General features: G+C 35.8%; 1 protein-coding gene across 5 annotated transcripts in view; it reads left to right on the plus strand.

Annotated features, from left to right (window-relative positions):
* Positions 1–22,223, plus strand: part of MIER3 (MIER family member 3) — an 84,797-nt gene extending 62,574 nt beyond the window's left edge. For all 5 annotated transcript variants that reach the window (XM_074207918.1, XM_074207919.1, XM_074207921.1 and 2 more), the window contains 10 exons: positions 1,513–1,647; positions 3,282–3,402; positions 4,317–4,402; positions 4,568–4,640; positions 7,648–7,793; positions 8,651–8,732; positions 11,272–11,366; positions 17,624–17,751; positions 17,892–18,034; positions 18,150–22,223. In XM_074207918.1, the coding sequence (XP_074064019.1) occupies positions 1,513–1,647; positions 3,282–3,402; positions 4,317–4,402; positions 4,568–4,640; positions 7,648–7,793; positions 8,651–8,732; positions 11,272–11,366; positions 17,624–17,751; positions 17,892–18,034; positions 18,150–18,607 (1,467 nt within the window). In that variant the 3' untranslated portion in view covers positions 18,608–22,223. The remainder of the gene's footprint in view (positions 1–1,512; positions 1,648–3,281; positions 3,403–4,316; positions 4,403–4,567; positions 4,641–7,647; positions 7,794–8,650; positions 8,733–11,271; positions 11,367–17,623; positions 17,752–17,891; positions 18,035–18,149) is intronic.
* Positions 22,224–22,609: the final 386 nt, after the last annotated feature.

The following is a 22,609-nucleotide window of genomic DNA, read 5'->3' on the forward strand; positions in this document are numbered from 1 at the left end:
TGGCTGCCTAGATTGTTGGTCCCATAGTCCTTTCTTTTGGGGGGGGGTAGGAAGGGGGAACAGTACTGACCAATGATCCATTTTTCATCAGAATTCCAGGTCTGGTCAACCAGGTGGTCTCCTGCCTTGCTTCCACATAGCTCATAAATGAGATGTTTTGGAAGGCCTTTTTCTGTCCTAGACCCTTGTCTCTGCAATCAGGTCTTTTCTTCAATAGTTTCTCTGGCTGCAGTAACTCCTTATATCCAATTCACTCTTAACATTTGATTCCAAAGTTCTGAACCTCAGTGAGTGAGAGGATATGGTACTCTCAATAGACATATGAAAGTTAGGAGAGGGAAGGTTTTGGAGGAAGATAATGAGTTAAGTTTTGAACATGTTGTATTTAAGGTGTGGTGGTACATAAAAGTGGAGAGTCCAGCAAGCAGTCAGAAATGAGGGAATGAAATTCTGGGGAGATATTAGGATTAACGTATAAATATTGAAGCCTTCTACATGGTGATAATAATAAAAGCCATGAAGATAGATTAGATTGCTAAGGGAGGGAGAATGGAAGAGGGCTAAGGACAGAGCATTTGGGGACTCATACTAGTATAAACAAAAGGGAAACAGGCAAAGAAGACTAAGAGAACAGTCAGAGAAAAGTGACAGGGATGGGGCAGCTAGGTGCCGCAGTGGATAGAGCACCGGCCCCGGAGTCAGGAGGACCTGAGTTCAAATCCAACCTCAGATACTTAATAATGACCTAGCTGTGTGACCTTGGGCAAGCCATTTAACCCCTATTGCCTTGCAAAAAAAAAAAATCCTAAAAAAAAGTGACAGGGAAAGAGACTTAAGAAAGAAGGTAGAGTCAATAGTCAACTACTGTAGACGATCAAGGAGAATTCAGTGTCAGACAACTGTAGCTTCATATCAGTAACATGAAAATGTTATTGATATATAATAGCCAAAGACCAGGTATGTTATTAAACTTTCAACAGCAATTTCCAGCTGCACATTTTCTAATTAGAGTGAAGCACAAGCTGATAGATGGGAAAAAAAAATACTTCATTCTTTCTTGGGGTAAAAGCACATATCAATTAATATAGTCCCAGTAAATTCTCTCTCATAATGAGAATCTAGGAGAAATTCAAAAGCAACCTGAGTCAGTGGCACCTAAAGCAACTGCTTCAGTGGAAGCTTTAACAAGAGTTACCTTTGAACTGAAACTGAAAATGAAAAGCATCTGCACCAAAAAACAGCTATTTGGTGACTTTAAATTTATTGTGGTTTTCTCTGTAGTAACATATTGAACTCATCAACTTAAAAAAATCTAGTTTTATTGAAGTTATGATGTTTCCACCTCAACTTTAGATAATTACTTTGTTCTCTTGATGTATTCTAAATAGCTTAGTTTTTTCTTATGCTTTTTAGAGCATGTTAACTAACTAGTAGAGATATTTTGTTTACTTGTAATTCAATAATGGGTCAACTTTTCAGAATACATATATGTTTATATTTTTCTTTGACAAGGAAGGAAATATGCCTTTGGAAGATTTGCTGGCATTCTATGGCTATGAATCAACAATTCCGGGAATAGCTGGTTCCAGTGCAAATAGCTCCCCAAGTGAACTTGCAGATGAATTACCAGATATGACACTGGACAAGGTAAATCAACACTAATTATATAAATTAATGTTTATACTTTTTTAAAAAATTGATCATCTTTGACTCTTGACTTTTTCTATGGCTATGATCAGTTCAATTCAATTCAGCTAGGTACTAAGACACTGAGGTTAAAAAACAAAATTGAGATGGCCCTTACCCTCAAGGAGCTTACCTTCTAGTATTGTCTTCTATGTTTTTCTCTAGTTCTTGCTTTATCTCAAATAAGAATGTAAGCTCCTTGGGGTTATGTACTGTTTCATTTTTGTCTTTGTATCTCTTAGCTCCTGGCAGTACCTGCAGCATAGTTGGTACTTGTTGATTAATGGATTTGATTTTTAATTTTAATTTTTTTGGGGGGGGGTTCACAAATCATTTATAAGTAATTCTATGTGAATTTGTGAACTCACCCATGGCCTTGGATTTTATTGTAATGGATACAGTGTATCTAAACTTAGAAACACCTGTAATTTATGATTCTGAAGAAACATTAAGTAGAGTGATACCTAAATTAACATGTCCTCTAGAAATAGAACTACTTTTAACCAAGTTGGAGGGATTTGGGCAAGTTTAAGATCCCAATATGTTCATCTTTGAATCAGTGGTATTTGTAGGCCCAGAAGCAGGAGTTTTGATGGTTTCTCAAATAGTCACCACCTGAAATTTTCTTGATCTAGTTGCTTTGGCGTAGGAATAATGCTACTTAGACCATCCTCATGTACAGGGGACCTCTGTAGTCAGGCAGAAATCTCTCACACATACTGTTCCCCCTTACTGGAATACAAGAATTGCAATCTGTCCAGTGAAGAGAATTCACTTCCCAGGGCTCTTCGGTTATTTCTATCTTACTAAATGAGGCTTCCAACATAATGTTTTATCATCTGAATACATCCTATCCATTAACAAGGCTATTATTTCATAGTGCTGTTTTCTAAAGGTACAGATTACTTATGTTGTCTTTATAAAAAAGTGAAATATTATATATACAATAACATTGAAATGTTTAATTAAATATAGTTAAAGGTAATTGTTAGGAACTCATCAGGTTTTTAATATCCAAAGGGATTGAGATCGAGGCTTAGGTAGATGGAACTTGCTTAAAATTTCAGACCATACATAGTGTAAGGCATAAGTCACATTATGTGAACTTGAAGAATAATTATAACTACTTTATTTCATGGGGTTTTTTTTAAATATATAGCAGAGGACTCTTTTTCCATTCATTCATCATCTTTTGGTGATTTTTTTGGCAAGATTTGTGTGTGTGTGTGTGTGTGTGTGTGTGTGTGTGTTTGTGTGTTAGATATGGTTTCTTATGAAAGGTTATCTTAAAAATTGGTTTACTGCTTCAGGCATGTCTTCTGTGTTTCACAAATTAAGTAGAATTAGAGTGTTATTCAGACTTTTCAAGAATTAGAGATTAACATAGTAGTTGGTGAAATATATCCAAATTACAATTGAAATCATATTTATAGTTTTGGACCAAGATTACAGGAGAATTTGTAATCCACTTCTTTAAAAGTCTAGGTGGTTTCAAGCAATTCTTAATTTCTTCCAAGTATGATGGATAAAGGATGATCTTTTAAAATTCTAATGAAATTTGCTTTAACTTATAGCTTGCCTTCTTTCTCATGTAGGAGGAAATAGCAAAAGACCTCTTGTCAGGTGATGATGAAGAAACACAGTCTTCTGCTGATGATCTAACACCATCAGTGACTTCACATGAAGCTACAGATTTCTTCCCTCGACCTTTAAGATGTAGGAAAACTAATAATTATTGGTTAATTATAGCTTTATTGCTGTAGGTTGATGACATTTTCTTGGGCTTAATAGCTTTATATTCAGAATGTTTTTAAATGACTACCCAAATTCCATCCACAAGTAAAATTCAAATCCATTCCTTTGTCATCTCCTAAGACAGGACATAGGGGAACTGTGATGCTTTTTTTAAATAAATAAATTAACCAAGTCTTGCTGAATTATCTGTTTTCTGTCATCAGATTTATCTGTTGCTATGGTAACTAGTCTTAGTTCAGCCATTAAATTCCACAGAAGTTTTTTGTTAGTGCCGAAAAGCCTCTTGCTACCTTGATTTTGAAAATCCATCAGTATTCAAAAAGAGATGCTTATTATTGTTGGCATTTTATTTGACTCTCTTTTCTCCTTTAGTCCTGAGAGTATACCAACTGGAGTGTATCAAAACTCAAAATTGTTGAGTAAGCTGTTGAATAGAAATAGTGCCATTATCCCTTATGTCTTTCCTCATAAGCAATATTAATGGATCTGGCTAGTCTTATATTATCAAAAAATAATTTGTGTTATCCAACTGTTTTTGTGAAGTTACAATAGCATTCTGATGAACAAATGGGGGACTCTAATATGTGTGTTAGTTACTGGGTTACAATTAACAGAATTTATAATACTTTAAATGTTAAATAAATATCAGTATACAGACTAGCTAAGTTTTATTTTACCAATATGAAATGTATATGGTTGCATGTCATTTACATTTATATTATTATAAGAACATAATACACATCTGTTTTGGCTAATGTATAAAGACATACTTTTCTTCTATTTAGAGTCAGAATATTTTGTACTTTTATATTATTGTCTATAAGCTACTAAATAGATAAGTTAACTTGTTTTCTTCTTTTTTGTGTATGGTTAAGCTAACACTACTTATGATGGAGATAAGGAATCAGAGTGTGAAGATGTTGAAACAGATGCTGGAAATTCATCTGAAGATTTAAGGAAGGTAATGACTAACAATTCTCTTATACCATTTGAGCTAGATGGTCTTTTTGAACTAGTTCTAAAACTAAAATAGAAATTGAAATTGTATTTCTTAAACTACTTGATATTGAATATTTGTTTTCAGCATAGCACTAAGTTTTTTTTCCCCTCCTAAACTTTCTTTTAGGAAATAATGGTGGGTTTACAATATCAAGCTGAAATTCCACCCTATCTTGGGAAGTACAGCGGTAACGAAAAGGGTAAGAGTCTGGATTTTGAAGGTTTTTGCTTAATTTGTCACTATAAAACCATATAGATAAAAAAGTTCTCAACTGTCAAAGAATTATTAAAATAGATCTGGGTAACTACTTCATTGGTATCAGACTGTGTCAACATAGACACAGAATTGAGGGATGATAACAGAGTAAGGGACCCAGAGGTCATCTAGTCCAACTCTTAGTTGTCAAGAGAATTCCCTCTACATCATTTCCATAAATAGTCTTTACTTGCTGATTTCCAGTGATAAGGAACTCATTACCTCAAGGCAGTCCCATTTTATTTTTGGAAACATCTAATCATTAGGAATCTTTGCTTTGAACCAAGCCTAGATTTATCTGGATATTATCAAAAATATCCAATTGGAACTTTTTTGTTTTTAACCCCAAAACCTGATTGTATGAGTACTGTTGGGTAGCTCTGCTGTTGCCCCCAGACTCTCCCAGAATCCTTTGTAAGGACATGGGCATGTTGTGACCTGACCGGTTCAGAGAAGTCGAGAGTATTTACCAAAGGAAAAGACACCTGTAGAAAGAAAGCACATGCAGAGCCGGGAAGAAGCTAAGTGGGCAGGTGCTTGGGGTTCAGAGTTTAAGGGTTCTTTAGGAATAACCCTGACAGCTTGGAGCGTGTCCAGATGAGAGCATGCAGAATGGGAACAGGCTTCAGAACCAGGCCCAACCAGGATTCCTGGAAGGAATGAGGAAGCCTTGGGCTCATGTTGAGTAGGTCAGCAAGAAGCTGAATTAGAGGCATGATCCTTTTCTCAGGCCCAAGAGACAGAATTAACAAATTTCTGAATGGCAGATTTCCACTGAGAGCAAGAAAAATTTTCTGAACTGGGAGAATTATTCAAGAGTGGAAGGGGCTGCCTTGGAATGTAGGGAAAGCCATGTGCTCCAGGCTGAGAGGCCTGCTCAGGTCAGGTACAGGTTAGATGGGACGGCCTGGGTGGGTGGGTGGTGCTTCTGATTGGAGTAGTTAGGTCTGTTATTTGAACATAGACTTGCCATCTCTCAAGTACAGATGCTATTGTCGTAGTTGTCTCTTGCCCCTTCTCTTGGAAGCATAACAGCTCCTCCTAGTCCAGATGTCAGTGATGATCGGTGTGGAAGCCTTCCCTTCCATTTTTCTGGTCTGGAAAGGTTGATCCCTCCTCAGACTGCCAAGCTGCAGAAAAGTTGCACTCCCTTCACCAGCAAGGAGGCTCCCCACAGTAGTGAAGATCCATTTGACTTTAGCCCTTGTGTGGCACAGACCTCCAGAACTTAAAACAATCTGGTAGGTGTCGGAATCATAGATTGTGCCATAGCACCTGGCTGATCAACCACTACACTCCTTAGGGAAAGAGAGGATGGGCACCTCCACTAGATCAAATCCTGTCCCCAGGGGAGTGGAAGATTTTTGATGCCAGAGTCTGCTTTCATCTTTGGAAGCTCAGTATCTAATATAATAAATGCTGATCTCATTTAGTTTCATTAAATTCACTTTGTCACTGCATTTCAAGATTGGGGGAGTGTTCTTTTCCCATTTTTTTCCCCACTTAATTTGAAATTATTCCACTCTCTGTATCCACATCAAATATTCATTGCAAGCTTGTTTTGAAAGTGACAAGACGGTGCTTGGAAAGGATAAGTGATTTTAATTTGGGTGGAAAATAAAGATATATTTCCATTTCTTATTTGAAGGTATTTATTACATGAACATGACTTGTTTTTGCCCCGTTGAACATAAAAAACAAAAATAAACACACCACTGATCACAGAAGTTGGAAGGATGGGGAGAGGAAAAACGTCCTTCATCCTCCCTGCCAGACTTTAACTCTCTAACCACCCCCTATCCTCAGATCAAAGGAAGCATTGCTATCTTAGAACCAGAATCTTTAGCAGCAGTCACCTGTGACAAACTTTTCTTCTCCTACTTCAAGGTGATTGAGAAAAGTTGCCTTGACAATAGTTTTAATGTGTCATTTGTTTCAGATTCTTATGTCTTTCTCTCTAGGATCACTATAGAGTGATTTTTAAGTCTAAAAGCCAATTTTCCCTACTTTCTTTGAATTCATGGAATGTTTTTTCTTGATTTTCTCAGGAGTATTACTTAATCTGAATACTTAATTATACATGAAAACTCTATGAGGCCATTCTACAAACCACTTGTGAAAATCAGTCAACTTATTTTTCTCCCTTGTCACTTTTTATACTTTACTTTCCTGAGACTTCTAGTTTAATTTTATTTTGGATTTACTGTGCACTTTTTAAGTCTTTTCACTGATGCATGAGGAGAAGTTGGATCTCTTCCTACAAATAGTGCATAGTTATTGTATGATACAGAATACCAATTGATAACTTTGCTGTGCAGGGTCAAATGCATATGAGTCAATGGACATTAATCATTCTTAGAATAGTAGCCTGTACCCGAAGAATTATATACTAAGTATAGTGATCATGATCTAACTTTTTTTTACAGAAGTCTAAGAAGAGTAATACTTAATCACATCAGTCTTTTGGGGAAAACTCAGTGAAGGAGAAATAAATATTTCAACACTGATCTATGTATTAGCATTTCTGGTCTTGTACTAATTCCTATTTTTTCAGGATTTCACAAGACAAACATTTCTAGATAATTCAGCATAGAGTTCCAAAGGGGTAAAATTTTTACAGTTTATATTGATTACATTATTATTAGAAAGATCTGTTATTGAGATGTTCATAAAAGTCTATCAGGTATTACCCTCCCTTTTGTGAATAGGATAAGAAATCTTTTCCTGGTATCACTCCACACACCCCTATCTCCCCACCCCCACCCCAACAAAAAAAATCCAAACCTATCCTGATTATCCTCATGATGAGAAAAACTTCCCCAATGAGAGAGAAGCTCTGCAATAAGCAGAACAAGTTTATTAGTATTTTTTTCTATTAAGTCAAAGAAGAGTTTGCAGGTTTCATAAATGGATTCGTGTTTTTTTATTAATTGATGGAACTTTCTTTACAGTATATGAAAATGAAGACCAGTTACTTTGGAGTCCTGATGTGGTTCTGGAGAGCAAAGTTAAAGAATACCTTGTTGAGACCTCTTTAAGAACTGGAAATGAAAAAACAATGACCAGGACTTCTGACAACACGAGGGATAATGAACAGGTATGTTTTTGGCCATTTTCTGTTAAATCATCTTTAAATAAACTTCCTATAAAAAGTCTTCATAGTCTTTGTAATAAATTGTATGATAGAAGTTAGTTGTTCTTAGAGTTTTTGAACCTTGTTTTATATCAAACTCCTCTTTTTGGAAAAAATGCTATCTTCAAGTTCAGCCTAAAATAGCTTTGAATAACTATTGAGTTCTCATAGCATACTGAAGACTTTACAGTGCTGAAGAACTTCTCCCATTTAAACCACCTTTGCTGTCATTTTTCTGTCACTAGTCAGAGGGAATATAGATTCACAAAAAAATTTTCCAGCAATAAATAAGAAAATTTTCACAACTAGTACATTTTACATTTATTTACTTAAATAATTGGTGTCACCTAAGACCTCAGCCAGTGAAGTCTTTGGGAGCTAACCTGTGGTTTGGCTCTGATTATTTCCACCTAGGGCTTGGATATAATTAAAGATAAGGGATTAAGCCAGGAGATACAGTTAGAGAGACTCTTAACACCATCATAGCTCCCATTTTGATCTAGCATTCATCCCATAGAAGAGCCAGCTCTGAAGGAGCCTTTTGGCAGCAGCAGGAATGCTACCCCCCCCCCCCCCCCGAAAGGCGATGGAAATGGGTAAGAGTAGCTTAGGAGCTTCAACCAAGACTTGAATTAGCAAGATCCCAGTTGACTCCACTTGATTTTTCAACCTGAAAAATAGAGTTAGAGATGAAAGATCAGAGGAAAGTATGACAAAACAACTAAAGAGATAAAAAATTCAAGCTCATTTTCTTAATTGCAGAATTGAGCATAAACTTAAGATAATTGATTTTCAGCATTTTTTTTCTCTCTATGTCTTAGGCACTATATGAACTTCTCAAATGTAATCACAATGTAAAGGAAGCAATTGAAAGATACTGCAGCAATGGAAAAGCATCTCAAGGTAAGAAGCCCTGGGGAAAAAATATGATGGGAGGAACAGTGGCTCTTCTTAAATTCTTTGTTTATTTTTGGTCTAACTAAATAATGTGACTCAGATCCACCAAAAAATTTTTAAAAGTTGATCCTCATAGTATTATTTTTTCTTTTTGATTTTTATCCAAACTGTTATGATTTTTCAAAATATTTTTGTCACTTTTGTTACATCTTTCTTGAAGAATCAGTTATAAAATAAAGCAGATGTCAGAAATGACAGTTTTCTCAAAAGTTTTCAAAAGAGTAATTTTTTTGCCAGATTATGAACCAAAAGAAGTTAAATTAAGACACTATAATAAAATGACCACTTGTTGTTTAGTTTTGTTTTGTATCTACTTGGAAAGTAGCTTTTTACATTGCATATTTTAAATAGCTTATAAAATTCCATTTTATAACTGGAATGCATATGCCTTAGGTGCCATTGGAAATGTGCAATATCATAGTAATGTTAAGAAATATATCATGTTTGAGGAAAATATACAAACCAAAAATAGTATGCCGAAACTTGCTGTAGGAAGATAAGTTCATTGAATTGTTTCAACCTATAACGGACTGTCTTTGAAAGAGTTCCAAATATTCCTTGACTTGCAGAATCGGTCTTCAGTTGCTAGGTTTATTATTGCTCATCTTGTAAACACAGGTGGAGCAGCATGGGCTGGTTTTAGGGGCTCATCCCGGCAGTGGAAGTGATGCCCAGGGGAGCTGGTACACTGCCTCTGATGCCTGATTACAAGAACTATGTCTTATTTAAACTGTTTTCCACAGAGCAGTGCACTTAAATGAGCACCTAATAAGTGTGAATGTGAGTCAAATCATGTTGTTCCTGTGACAATACTAACTAAAATTCAAGGGGAAACGGGAGACAGGAAAGTGAGCACCGTCTGTCCTCCAGATAGGATAGAGACTTTAATTCAACAAGCAAAGTTGAAGAACCTTCTTTAGACAAGGTACTAGTCCCACAGGGACAAACCAAAAAACAGCCCCCTACTCGAGGAAGCTGCATCAAAAACATTGTTCCTGGTGCCCCCCACTCACATATAGCAGCCACTGGAAAATAGAACTTAATTTAGTTAGCATTTCTACATGATTGTTTTCTCTGTCTTCTTAACCTGCCAAGTCTGTCTGTCTTTCTGTGTCTGTCTCCTCTCTCTTTGTCTCTGTCTCTGTCTCTGTCTCTCTCTCTTCTCTCTCTCTCTGTTTCTTTATCTCTCATACTCTGTGTGTGTCTCTCTCTGTGTCTCTCATCTGTCTGTCTCTTCTCTCTATTTGTCTCTCTCTCACTCTGTTCCTCTTTGTCTCTCTCTGTATCTCTCACTCTGTCTTCCTCTCTGCCTCTCTCCTCTCTCTTTGACTCTGTTTCTTTATCTCTTTCATTCTGTGTTTCTCTGTGTGTGCATCTCTGTCTCTTCTCTCTCTATCTCTCTCTCTCTCTCTCTCACTCTGTATCTGTGTCTCTGTCTCTTCCCCCTCTTTGTTTTTTCCTCTCTGTTTGTCTCTCTGTCTCTCTCTCTGTATGTCTATATATAGTTCTCATTCTCCCTGTGTTTTTCTCTCTCTATGTGTCTGTCTGTCTCTCACTGTCTCTCTCTTTGACTCTCACTCTATGTATCTGTGTTTTGTGCTATGTATTCTATGATTGTGATATTCATGGCAGTCATTCTTTGGTCCTCATTTCGATTTGTTTTGTTTGCTCTACTTTTATTTTTTGGTTTTTAGTTCTTAGCACAGTGCATAGCATTTAGAAGGCAATAAATATTTCATTGATAAGATTACAAATCTGTGAGGGTGTAAATGTGGAGTTTAAGGGATTCTGCAGCTGCCTCTCTTCCTTTGTTTAAGCCCTTTAAGCACCTAATAGTCTAGAATGGCATACAGCCTTCTGTGGAGCACTGGTAACCACTGGTGCTGCAGGTTCTTTGGGATCAGGAACTATGATTTGAAACTTCAGCTTTGTCACTGTACCTCATTTATGGTAGCTGTCCATTTAATTTGATGTTGAGGATTATAGTTTATTCAGTATAGATAAAGATGACTCAGAACCTTACCATCTGAATCAGACCAGGAGGCCAGGCCATTCCCCCATCTCATCTGCATACACACACACACACACACACACACACACACACACACACACACACACACCTGAATTTTTGTAATGTTCGTTCATTGGTTTGAAGTCCATAAATGAGAATTATAGAAATAAATAAATACAGAATTTGGCGAAATAATTTAACAGTAATTTACCAAGATGTAATAATTCTCTCCTACTTTCAGTTAGCATTACATAAGGAAATAATGGCAAGTGTGTGTGCTCAGAATTTAATATTAACATATTTCATGACTGTCAGCTATAAAGATCCTAAATGAAAATATGCTAAAAAGATAGGATTTCTCTTTTGGAAACTTGAATTTTAGAACTTTTTTATAAGAAAAACATTCTGAGACTCAGTAATTTACACAAAATAGGTTTTTATAAATAATTTTTTTTTATTTTGATTATTCTGCAGAGGAGATGACAGCATGGACAGAAGAAGAATGCAGAAATTTTGAACATGCCCTTCTGATTTATGGGAAAGACTTTCATCTTATACAAAAGAATAAGGTAAATATTATGCAAATTGGACCAGAGAGAGTTTAGTAATATAAAATCTATGCAAGAAACTCATTTATCAAGAAAGTGCCCAGAATAGCAAAAAAAGGAACAACTGATTATTGTTGCCTTATCATTTACATTCTGATTTTTCTTTAAATATCTCCAGGAGAACTCAGTTGTAGGTGTCACAACCTGTTCACCCTTTAAATCATCAAAAGCACAGATATTGTTTTCCCGTGTCTTTCCATGTATACATTTAAGTAAAATAAATACAGACTTTGTTCTTTATTTCCAGGAGGGATACCTGATATTTAGTCCTTATTTTCTTAATTATCCAAGGACTTGAAGAACAGTAAGCTCTTTATTTCCTGAAAGATTAATAAATCAACTTTTCCTCAGCCATATCCTAATAATTTGGGGTTTATATCAATTTTTATTTTCAGCTCCAAATTTTCTCCCTTCCTTTGCTACCTCTTCTGACTTGTTGAAAAGGCAAGAAATTGAATACCTTTTATACATATTAAGTCATGTAAATATTTTTAGAATAGGAATTTTCTAAGAAGAAAAAACAGGAAATTAAAGAAAGGAAAAAATATGTTTCAGTTTTCATGCTTGCAATACAGTTCATTAATTATCTGTTTGGAGAGTGATAGCATTTTATATCATGAGTCCTTGGGAGCTGTGATGGATCATTGTATTGATCAAAGTTTCCAAGTCTTTTGACAGTTGATCATCTTTAGAATATTGCTATTATGATATAAATTGAATTTTCCTGGTTCTACTCACTTCACTCTGCTGCTATTCATGCAAGTCTTCCCAGTTCTTTCTGAAATTGTCCTCTTCATATTTTTTATAACACAATAATGTTCCATCATATTATTCCCCAATTGTCAGGCAACCATCCCTTCAGTTTTCAGTTCTTCACTACCACAAAAAAAGCTGCTATAAATATTTTTGTATCGATTATTCTAATAATTTGTAAAGGAAATAGAACTTAAAAGCTAATTTGTGTTTGTCTTTCCCTCTTAGTTAACAATTACAGAAAAGACTCTTGCTGACAAAATTGTAAAGAAGTTAGTTTAATTTGGTCTTTTTGTGCTTTCTGTTAGAGGGCCAGATTTCTAAATCTCTAAATTTTTAATTTCTATTTTGATGGGCAGATTTTGTACTTAAATAAGTTTGAATTTGGTTATTGGCTTAAAGAATCTAATATTAATTTCTTAACTAGATGGATACATGAGTAGCTTCCCTGCATCATCTCAGAATATGTTTAATGCTAAAAAGAGCAAAAGAATTATAAACCACAAAGGAGGGAACAGGGTAGAACTCATCTAGGAAAGATGACTGAAAAACCTGAAGAGAGAGACTGAAAAAAATAGAAAGTTCAAGCCATCTATCTGAGTATCTATAGGTAGACAGTCTGACAGACAGATATAGACACACACACACACACACACACACACACACACACACACACATAATCTTGAGCACTGAAAATTGATTATAAATTGGATCTAGAATGTAATAGACTGCCTTTTGGGAATTGTTTCATTGTTTTAATTATCTCAAGCTTCTATGAGACAGAGGCTCATAGTTTAACACTGATATTGTTCCAGTGATATTTACTGACTAGTTGTGGAGTATCATGGTTTTTAAAAAAATTGAAGTTCAGGACTACCCAAAGAGCAATGGAGAGGTGAATGATGGTGGTGGTGAACTGGCTGCATTATATTACAGGTAAAGAATTGCACAGAAGAAGGAACATGTAAAAGAAGTTATCAGAGAAATGGATAAACAGAATAAAGATTAGGTGGTCACATGTGATTGAGGAATAAATAATAGATATCCTACATGCTCCATTGGTAGCCACACAATCCAAGAGAAAAGGTTGTAAGTCATTATATTCCTTGTATCAGATTTATAGGAGTTCTTGGACAAGGGTCCCACAGAATGGGTACATATAAGTAGTTTGCAATCCACATTGTGGGAGGGAATATCCACATCTAGCAGAGCACAGATCCATTAGTGAATGCTTTGGGGATCATATCACAAAACTGACCAGGAATATTGAAGCACTCAAAACAGGTCAAAGAATAGAATGATAGCAATGTAAGATATCAGAAGAAAGAAAAAATAAATTTCTTGCATTTTATTCAGTACACAATGACTTCAAAGCAAAGTCTAAGAAGGGGGTAAAAGTAACAAGATTTACAAGTGAAATTAACACACATACACGTAGAGGGACTGTCCTTCCCCCCACCTTGAACTTACTAGTACATTGGCTGGCACATAGAAGGTTTTTTTTGTTTTTGTTTTTTTTTAGGTTTTTGGGCAAATGGGGTTAAGTGGCTTGTCCAAGGCCACACAGCTAGGTAATTATGAAGTGTCTGAGGCCAGATTTGAACTCAAGTCTTCCTGACTCCAGGGCCAGTGCTCTATCCACTGCACCACCTAGCCACCCCCACATAGAAGGTTTTTAACAAATACTTATTACCTTGATTTTCATGATTTACATAAGGTCCTAATATTCAATATGGAGAGGAATAAAACAGGAAGAGATTTATAGACCAGTAGTGCTGATTAATGTTGACAGTAAAATTTTCTCAGAAAGAACAATATCCCTAAAAATTGTTCATTATAATCAAATTGAATGTATATCAGTAATGAAAAAATGGTTAAACATTAGGAAAATACTTAAGAGGTTGGCATGGTTTAATGTAAAGAATGCTGGGTCAAGATTTGGGTTTGAATCTTACCTGTGCCACTTACTGTGTGACCTCAGGCAAATCACTTTATAATTTTCCAAAATTTCCTAAAAAAAAAAAATTTTCCTAAATGAGAGTGCTGAGCCAAATGACTTGTAAGGACTTCTTTGCAGTTCCAAATCTAAGGTCCCATGATCCAGATTAATTTAATGGATCATATAAATATAATCCATATAACTATGCTATGGATTTAGAAAAAACCTTTAACAGAATCTAACATTCATTTATATTAAAAACCCTAAAAAATCATAGACATGGAAAGACTCTGTAATGCAGAAACATATACTGAAAGCCAAGAACTAGCATTATTTGCAATGAAGAAGCACCAGAAGCTTTCCCAGTAAGTTTATGACTAAAACAAAAAATGTCTCTTTCTTCACTATCATTTTTTTCCCTTGGTAGTCCTGTTTTTTTATTGTATAAATTTTTTTTAATTTTTATTAAAGATATTATTTGAGTTTTACAATTTTCCCCCAATCTTGCTTCCCTCCCCCCACCCCACCCCACAGATAGCACTCCGTCAGTCTTTACTTTGGGTGTGATGAGAGAGAAATATCCTTAAAGAGAACAGAATTCTCAGAGGTAACTAGATCAAACAATAAGACATCTGGGGGTTTTTTTTCCCTGAATTAAAGGGAACAGTCCTTGTACTTTGTTCAAACTCCACAACTCCTTATCTGGATACAGATGGTATTCTCCTTTGCAGACAGTCTAAAATTGTTCCCAATTGTTGCGCTGATGGAATGAGCAAGTCCTTCAAGGTTGAACATCACTCCCATGTTGCTGTTAGGGTGTACAGTATTTTTCTGGTTCTGCTCATCTCACTCAGCATCAGTTCATGCAAATCCCTCCAGGCTTCCCTGAATTCCCGTCCCTCCTGGCTTCTAATAGAACAATAGTGTTCCATGACATACATATACCACAGTTTGCTAAACCATTCCCCAATTGAAGGACATTTACTGGATTTCCAATTCTTTGCCACCACAAACAGGGCTGCTATAAATATTTTTGTACAAGTAATGTTTTTGCCCTTTTTCCTCATCTCTTCAGGGCATAGACCCAGTAGTGGTATTGCTGGGTCAAAGGGTATGCACATTTTTGTTTTCCTTTGGGCATAGTTCCAAATAGCTCTCCAGAAGGGTTGGATGAGTTCACAGCTCCACCAAGAGTGCGTGTCCCAGATTTCCCACATCCCTTCCAACAATGATCATTATCCTTCCTGGTCATACTGGCCAATCTGAGAGGTGTGAGGTGGTACCTCAGCGTAGCTTTAATTTGCATTTCTCTAATAATGAATGATTTAGAGCAATTTTTCATATGGCTATGGATTGCTTTGATCTCCTCATCTGTAAATTGCCTTTGCATATCCTTTGACCATTTGTCAATTGGGGAACCTTCACTATCATTTAACAAGATAAAATAATTAAATGAAATCAGCAAAGAGGAGGAAAAATTAACAGAATTAATAGCTCCAGTAAAGTAAGATAAAAAGTACATCCACAAATCATCTCTATTTTCATAAAACAAATCCAAGAAAGAATTGTTAGAGAAGTTCCATTAAAAATAAACACAAATATATCAAACATCTAGAAGTTAGCCTGGTCAGACACTCAGGACATATCTAAGTAGAAGCACAAAACATTTTAGGAATAACAAAACATAAATAATTAGAAATCATTTTCAGTATTCATGACTAGATTCTATCAGCATAATAAAAAATGATATATAAACTAATACACAGGTGGAATGTTAATCCAAGTTGAATTCTAGAAGTTGACAAAATCATAACAGTAGTAAGATTGATAAATGAAAAGTTAATAAATTCAAGGAAAGTAATGTATGGGGGAGTATATGGAGGGTAGGGAATGAAGCATTTGCATTACCACATCTCAATTTATAAAATAATTATCGAGATTATATGTTACTAGTTTAAAAAATAGAAAAGTAGATCACTGAAATACTAGACCAGAAATACTTAGAAGCAGAATACAGTAGCCTAATATGCCATAAACCCAAGAGAACAAATTACTTGGAGGGTAGCTTAGGTAGCACTGGGACAAGAGCTGTTAGGAAAATTAGAAAGCAGTTTGACAGAAACAGCAGGTTTCTGTCATAGAGCTCTAAATGGATATGATTTAAATCTTAAATTTAAAAAGGAAAAACTAGAGGAAAGTGGAAGAAGATGCCCATCACAATGATGAGGTTGAGAGAGAATTCTTTGCCAAACACGTAAAGGGGGTAATTGCAAAAGACAAAATAGATGATGTTGATTATTCCAATTCCATGAATAGAATCAATTCAGCCAGAATGGAGAAGCAATTAGCTGTCTGATATCCAAAACAGATAGTTTGGAAATAGATATATAAAATAAGCCATTTTCAAAAATAAAAGAGATAATACAAACTATCACCAACCATGCAGAGTTCTCCTAGGTTAGTAGAGAGAGCTGACCTTGAAGCTAGGAAAGAATGGATTCCAACCCTCCCTTTGTTTCACATCTATCTGCTTTGTGTTTGACATCTATCTGCTTTGTAATCCTGGACAAATTACTTCACTCTTGTTTTAGGCAACTTTCTGAGTTACTTTAAAGATTTCCTCACCTGGGAGTTCCCTGTATGATTAAAATCTCAGGTTTTCAACCTATCCAACTATTGTATTTCTAAATGCTCCAAACTGCTAATAATAAAGATAAGTTCTTTATATTTTGAAGTCTAAACAGTTAAAAGATAAATTTGTTGGATAGGGACTTGCAAGTATTAAACAGCCAATAGTACAGAAACATGTTTGCACTGACAATATAAAAACAACACCCCTAGCCAAAATTGTGTTTTACCATCTTAATTATTGACTTGGTTGAAGATATAGAGAACATGCTTATTAAGTTTTTGGATAACAGAACTGGGAGAATCAAGCAACATGTTGGATAACTAAATTAAAGATCTCTCCATGCTGGAATAATGGGTCAAATTCAGTATGGTGAAGTGTTACAGGAATAAAGATAAAATCCTACATATGGGTTCAGAAAAGCAAAGACGTTATTAGACTATGTGTTTTGGTTGACCATATGAATATATCTAGAAGACAACCAGAATAGTGAAGGGATTGTTAATCTTGGGGGGGGGGGGGGGCTAAAGTCTAAAGGCCACATGAAAACTGACTTCATCTATTCTAGGCACTTTTCGTTGGGGGGGGGGGGGGGCGGACTAGATTTGCTCTGAGTAGCCCCAGAGGAGAGAGCTTAGCAGACCAGTGCATGAAAGGTACAGGGAGGCAGTTGGAATAACATAATGAAGAACTTGAGTTAGAGCTGTTGAGGTAGTGGTTCTATATCCCTTTAAGGAACTAAAGCAGAGGCTGAGTGTGGGATGCTCTAGAAGGGATTCGTTCCTTTACTTCAAGTAGTGTTGGACTGCAAAATTTCCAGTCCTGACGTTGGAGAGAATTTCTGGTGAAAGTAGAAAGGTTCCCAAAGATTGATAATTTCAAATGTATTTTCCTTAGGTGAGAACTAGAACCGTTGCTGAATGTGTAGCATTCTACTATATGTGGAAGAAATCAGAGCGTTATGATTACTTTGCTCAACAAACAAAATTTGGGAAAAAACGATATAACCATCATCCTGGAGTCACGTAAGTGTTTGAGCTACACAATTCTTAGTCATCCTTCACACAATATAGCTCTGCCTGGTCTGTGTGGATGTATGTAATTTCAGGTTTTAATCCTACTGTATATTCATGATAGGTAATGAAATGTGAATGTGCATTTCTAGGGACTACATGGATCGTTTGGTAGATGAAACTGAAGCTCTTGGGGGAGCAGTAAATTCTTCAGCCTTAACGTCGAACCGGCCCGAGCCTCTTCCTGACCAGCAGCTAAGCATTCTGAACTCTTTCACTGCCAGCGACTTGACAGGTAAAGGCAGCATTTGAATTTACCTTTTTTTAGATACATTGGGTGGACAAAATTTTGTGATAACTCTTTTATGAGAAAGATGAAATAGAATCATTTCTCTCCCTCTCTCTTTCAGCATTGACCAATAGTGTCGCCACTGTCTGCAACTCTACAGAGGTGAATTGCCTCGATGACAGCTTTCCTCCACTGGGCAATTTGCCCCGGGGACAAGTCAATCATGTGCCTGTTGTAACAGAAGAGTTACTTAGCCTGCCTAGCAATGGTGAAAGTGATTGTTTTAATTTATTTGAGACTGGATTTTATCACTCAGAGCTAAACCCTATGAACATCTGTGGTGAAGAGTCAGAAAGACCAGCAAAGAGATTAAAAATGGGCATTGCTGTCCCCGAATCTTTTATAAATGATGTTTCTGTAAATAACCTGGGTGTGGACTTTGAAAATCACACGCATCATATCACCAGTGCCAAAATGGCAGTCTCCGTGGCTGACTTCAGCAGTCTATCTGCAAATGAGACCAATGGGTTCATCAGCTCCCATGCTCTCCATCAACACACTGCCCTTCACTCAGAGTGATTCCAACGGCAAACTCCAAAAACAGTGGGTCTGCAGTACCAGTAAACTTGATGGGAGCTATCAGGTTTGCTTAGTCTTTCACTGGAAGTTTGAACCTTTTTCACTATGACATCAGTGATGTCTTTGTATGTATAGAACTATATCTTGATTTATCAAGAGTAATTTCATTTTTCAATCCATAAATGTGGAAATGAACTATGATGTTCAGCAGAGTTTGGGACTAAGAATGAACTCTGTGGCGCAGCTTTAAGCTCTGCTTTTCTCTCTCCCTTTTTTTTTTCCTTTCATGTTTTGTTTGTTTTGTTTTGTGTTTTCTTTTAAAGCCTGTAGACAGGGGCCACCGTCTCAAAACCAGCACCGAAGTTCTGAGCTGAATGGGGTGGCTTCTTTTAGAGTAAGTTCCTTTTGCCGTAATGGATGCAGTGGAATAACAAATGTTTACAGGTACCAATCCTGATCCCTGTGCGATGTAGCATTTTTTGTTGTTTTATTTTTTTGTTAATTAAATAAAAGCAGGGGCAGGTTTCTTTAATTTAAACTGCACAAACATGCAAGGATGTTTTTTAAATGGAAACTTCTCTCATGTGATATTAAACTAGAGCACTTGGGTTTACAAAAAGCAAGTCCATCTTTATGGAAGCCAGCACAAGGGGCTGTGTGCGAGACATGTGAAGACCCCGCTCGGATGAGACTGTGAAGTTGTAGGCCTTGGCTACCTGACTACACCCAGCAAGTCATTGTACCACCGGGAGGTTCTGTGTACTTATCTTACATGCTAAGCTTCATGATGATTGAGTTTGATAGTGTTTTGTCCAAAATTTCCAAAATTGTAATATAACAGATTACTACACAGGTTCTTGTGTGGTAATTAAACTATCCTAAGGCAGTTGACATACAAAGGCTCAGTTGGCAGAGCCTAGGATAGTATTCAGGCTTGGTTTACATTGGGGGACACCTCATAAGTTGTTGGAGAACTGTAGGTCAAAGGGTTACATTTCGGATGGATTGTCTAGATTTTACACACAATGCAGTAGAACCTTGAAGTATATATTTAAGCTTTTCAGTGGCTTAAATTACATCCGGAAAATGAAATAAGATTTACTATCTTGAATCTGGTACTTTGCCACTTTAATTATTGGAAAATGATAGATGTCCAAATGAATTTTAGAGTCAATTTTTTACCTTTACTTTATTCCAAATGCATTGTAAATGAAAAGTCATCTTCATCAACTTTGTGTTTGGTAATTTTGTTTTTTATACATGCTTACCCATTCAATTACAGGGCAGATATGTAGACAATATTAGTACATGATAAAAACATCACAACTTTCACATATTAGACAAAAATTTCTTAGTTGAAATGCAGTAGAAGTTCTTCACTTTTTTCTTTGCACTGTCTTAGTAACAACATTTTTGTTGCCATTAGTTGTGTTGTGTATAAAAACCTTAAAAGTTTGGCTGCATTAGTGATATTTGTAAAGTATAGGGTGCTTCAAGGTTGTGCTGAGTTTTGTAGAATTTATTGACCTATTCAGTAGGTGTTGCAAAGGGAGGGTATTTATTATACAAATTGTAAACTGCATTGACATCCTTAATTTTGGATGAAGCACAGTCCTGTTTTTCTTTAGAACATTTGAAATGAAGAAGATTGCTCTTTGAGGTGCTTACACAGTAGCACATCTATTACCATAAGCAGCATTAGTTTAGCACAGTGGACAAAAGTAGTTAACATTGATAACTTCTTTAAAACCAGTTCACTAACCTACATCTGAAATCTATAATCATTCTTGTAAGTACACAGTAATAACGGGTAGCCTGGGCCGGTGTTGTACTCTTGTGACATTTTTAGCCAAGTGGTCAGCTTCTTGTTGCTGTGTTTGTGTGCTAAACTTTGTATCTTGTTTCTTTTGTTAAAAATCAACACATTTTATGTGATTTAGTAAAATACTGGCCATAACCTTCCATTGTTATGCATTTGAGTTTAACTCTGGGTTTACAGTGGCTGGTCTGTATAAAATCATTTACACAAAGATGACTGAATGAGAATACCAGTTGCACTTAAATGAACATGCCCATTCTCAGTAGCTGATGCAGTAATATATTCAGTTTATCTATGCATTGCTGGGATCTTGATGTAGGATGGAGACTGTCTAGTTTCTTATCTAAAGTTTGGATTGTCAGCAAGTTGAATGGACACTTTAGTTATTTAATAAAGATTTTTTGACCAAAATCCAGAAAATGGTATGAGAGAAAAATGAATTCCGGCTAGTATAATAGATTTTTTAAATGCCAATCTGATTTTAGCCTCTTGGGGAGTGCTAGCTAGCTGGTAACGTTTACTTTTAATTCCTTGTTAAAATGAGGCAATAATTTGCAAGATTTTGTATATACATGTAAATTCTGCATATCTTTTTAGATATCTAATTCAATATTTTCTGACTACTTCTGCCATGTATAGTACCATTTTTGTGCATGCTTGATGTGACATTCATAAATTGTACCACTATGACTTTATCCATGTAAAATAGCTATTTATTGAATTTTTTCCTTTTAAAAGCTGGACTTATCTATTTTTCTCTCTCAGTTTTTAAGCATCTTAATGGAGAATTTGTTACTGTTTATTAAAAGAATTGCGTTTAAGAGTTAGCATGAAGAAAACTGAGCTGCAATCATATGAAGAAATTCTATTGCCTTTATTCTTACTTGTTGAAGCACAATTCTTATAACAAACTGTGATGAATTCTTTTTTCCTTTGCCGCATTTTTTTTCATATGAACAAACCAAAAATCCATGATGAGCAATTGCAGTGTTGGTGGATATCTTTGTGTACAGGGAGTCTGACGAGGACAGCTGATTCATTTAGAAGTGTAACTGGTGCTGTGATGATAGCAATACTTTTCTTTTGTTAGTCATATTTCATCTTTTCCATGCTAGCTTTTTAAATGTTTAGTTTTCCTCTTGTCATGGTCAACTGCTGAATTTACTTGAAGGATGTACAATACTGTTTGCTGAAGAATACAAAAGTGTGTACAATTAGGTCAAAGAATTGTGCAATTGTTTCCTTTTTTTCTTTAATTTTTAAAATTGAGGGTCATAAATGTGTGAGAACTTCAGATCTAGTAGAGCATAGTGATACTATTTAATTTAACCAAAGTCTCTAGTAAATATCTCAACTTTGAATGTAAACTAATGAATAAGCCTGACCAACAAGGAGATTGTTTGCCCAGAGTTACAAGCACATTGTCTACAAATGGGAATTGAAAATAATTTATAAAAATATTGACATGGTTACTATGTTTTTTAAAAAGTTCCTAATTTTTCACTAAAAGGAGGAAACTCTTAGCAGTTATATTGTTAAAAATATGGTAGATATTAATATTCCTTTTAGATGACCGGTGATTCCAATTGTCCCAGTTTGAAATAAGTACCCTGTGAGTATGAGATAAATTAGTGACAATCAGAACAAGTTTTAGTATCAGATGTTCAAGAGGAAGTCGCTATTGTTGCATTGACTTTAATATTTGTACATAAACACTGATTTTTTTGAGCATTATTTTGTATTTGTTGTACTTTAATACCTGGTGTACAGTTCCAGAAATAAACATCTGGAAACCTTTTTTTCCTTGTTTTGTGTGTATTTGCAGGGGCGGGGGGGCTTTTCATTAAAGGGGCCAGAAATCCTTAATATGCCAGTAGATTAAATTAATACCTTTAAATTTTACAGCAGCCTTAAAATAATCATTTTCTTAAAATAAATGAGATTAGAGTGAAAATAAAAATGTTTAAAGAGGGTTTTTTTGGGGGGGACAGAGATGAACTATGATTTCATTGTGACCTCTCCTTCCATCTGTGAAGATGGGCAACTCTTCTGGAATTTAGTCCTTGGAGAAATATCTGGAAGTCTGAGAGGTTACCTAGCTTGTCTGTGATCATACAGCCAATCTGTGTCAGAGGTAGGACTCGAATCCAGGTCTGACTGACTCCAAAGCTAGCCCTCTAGCC

The sequence above is a fragment of the Macrotis lagotis genome, chromosome X (genome assembly GCF_037893015.1).
Source record: "Macrotis lagotis isolate mMagLag1 chromosome X, bilby.v1.9.chrom.fasta, whole genome shotgun sequence".
NCBI lineage: Eukaryota > Metazoa > Chordata > Mammalia > Peramelemorphia > Peramelidae > Macrotis > Macrotis lagotis.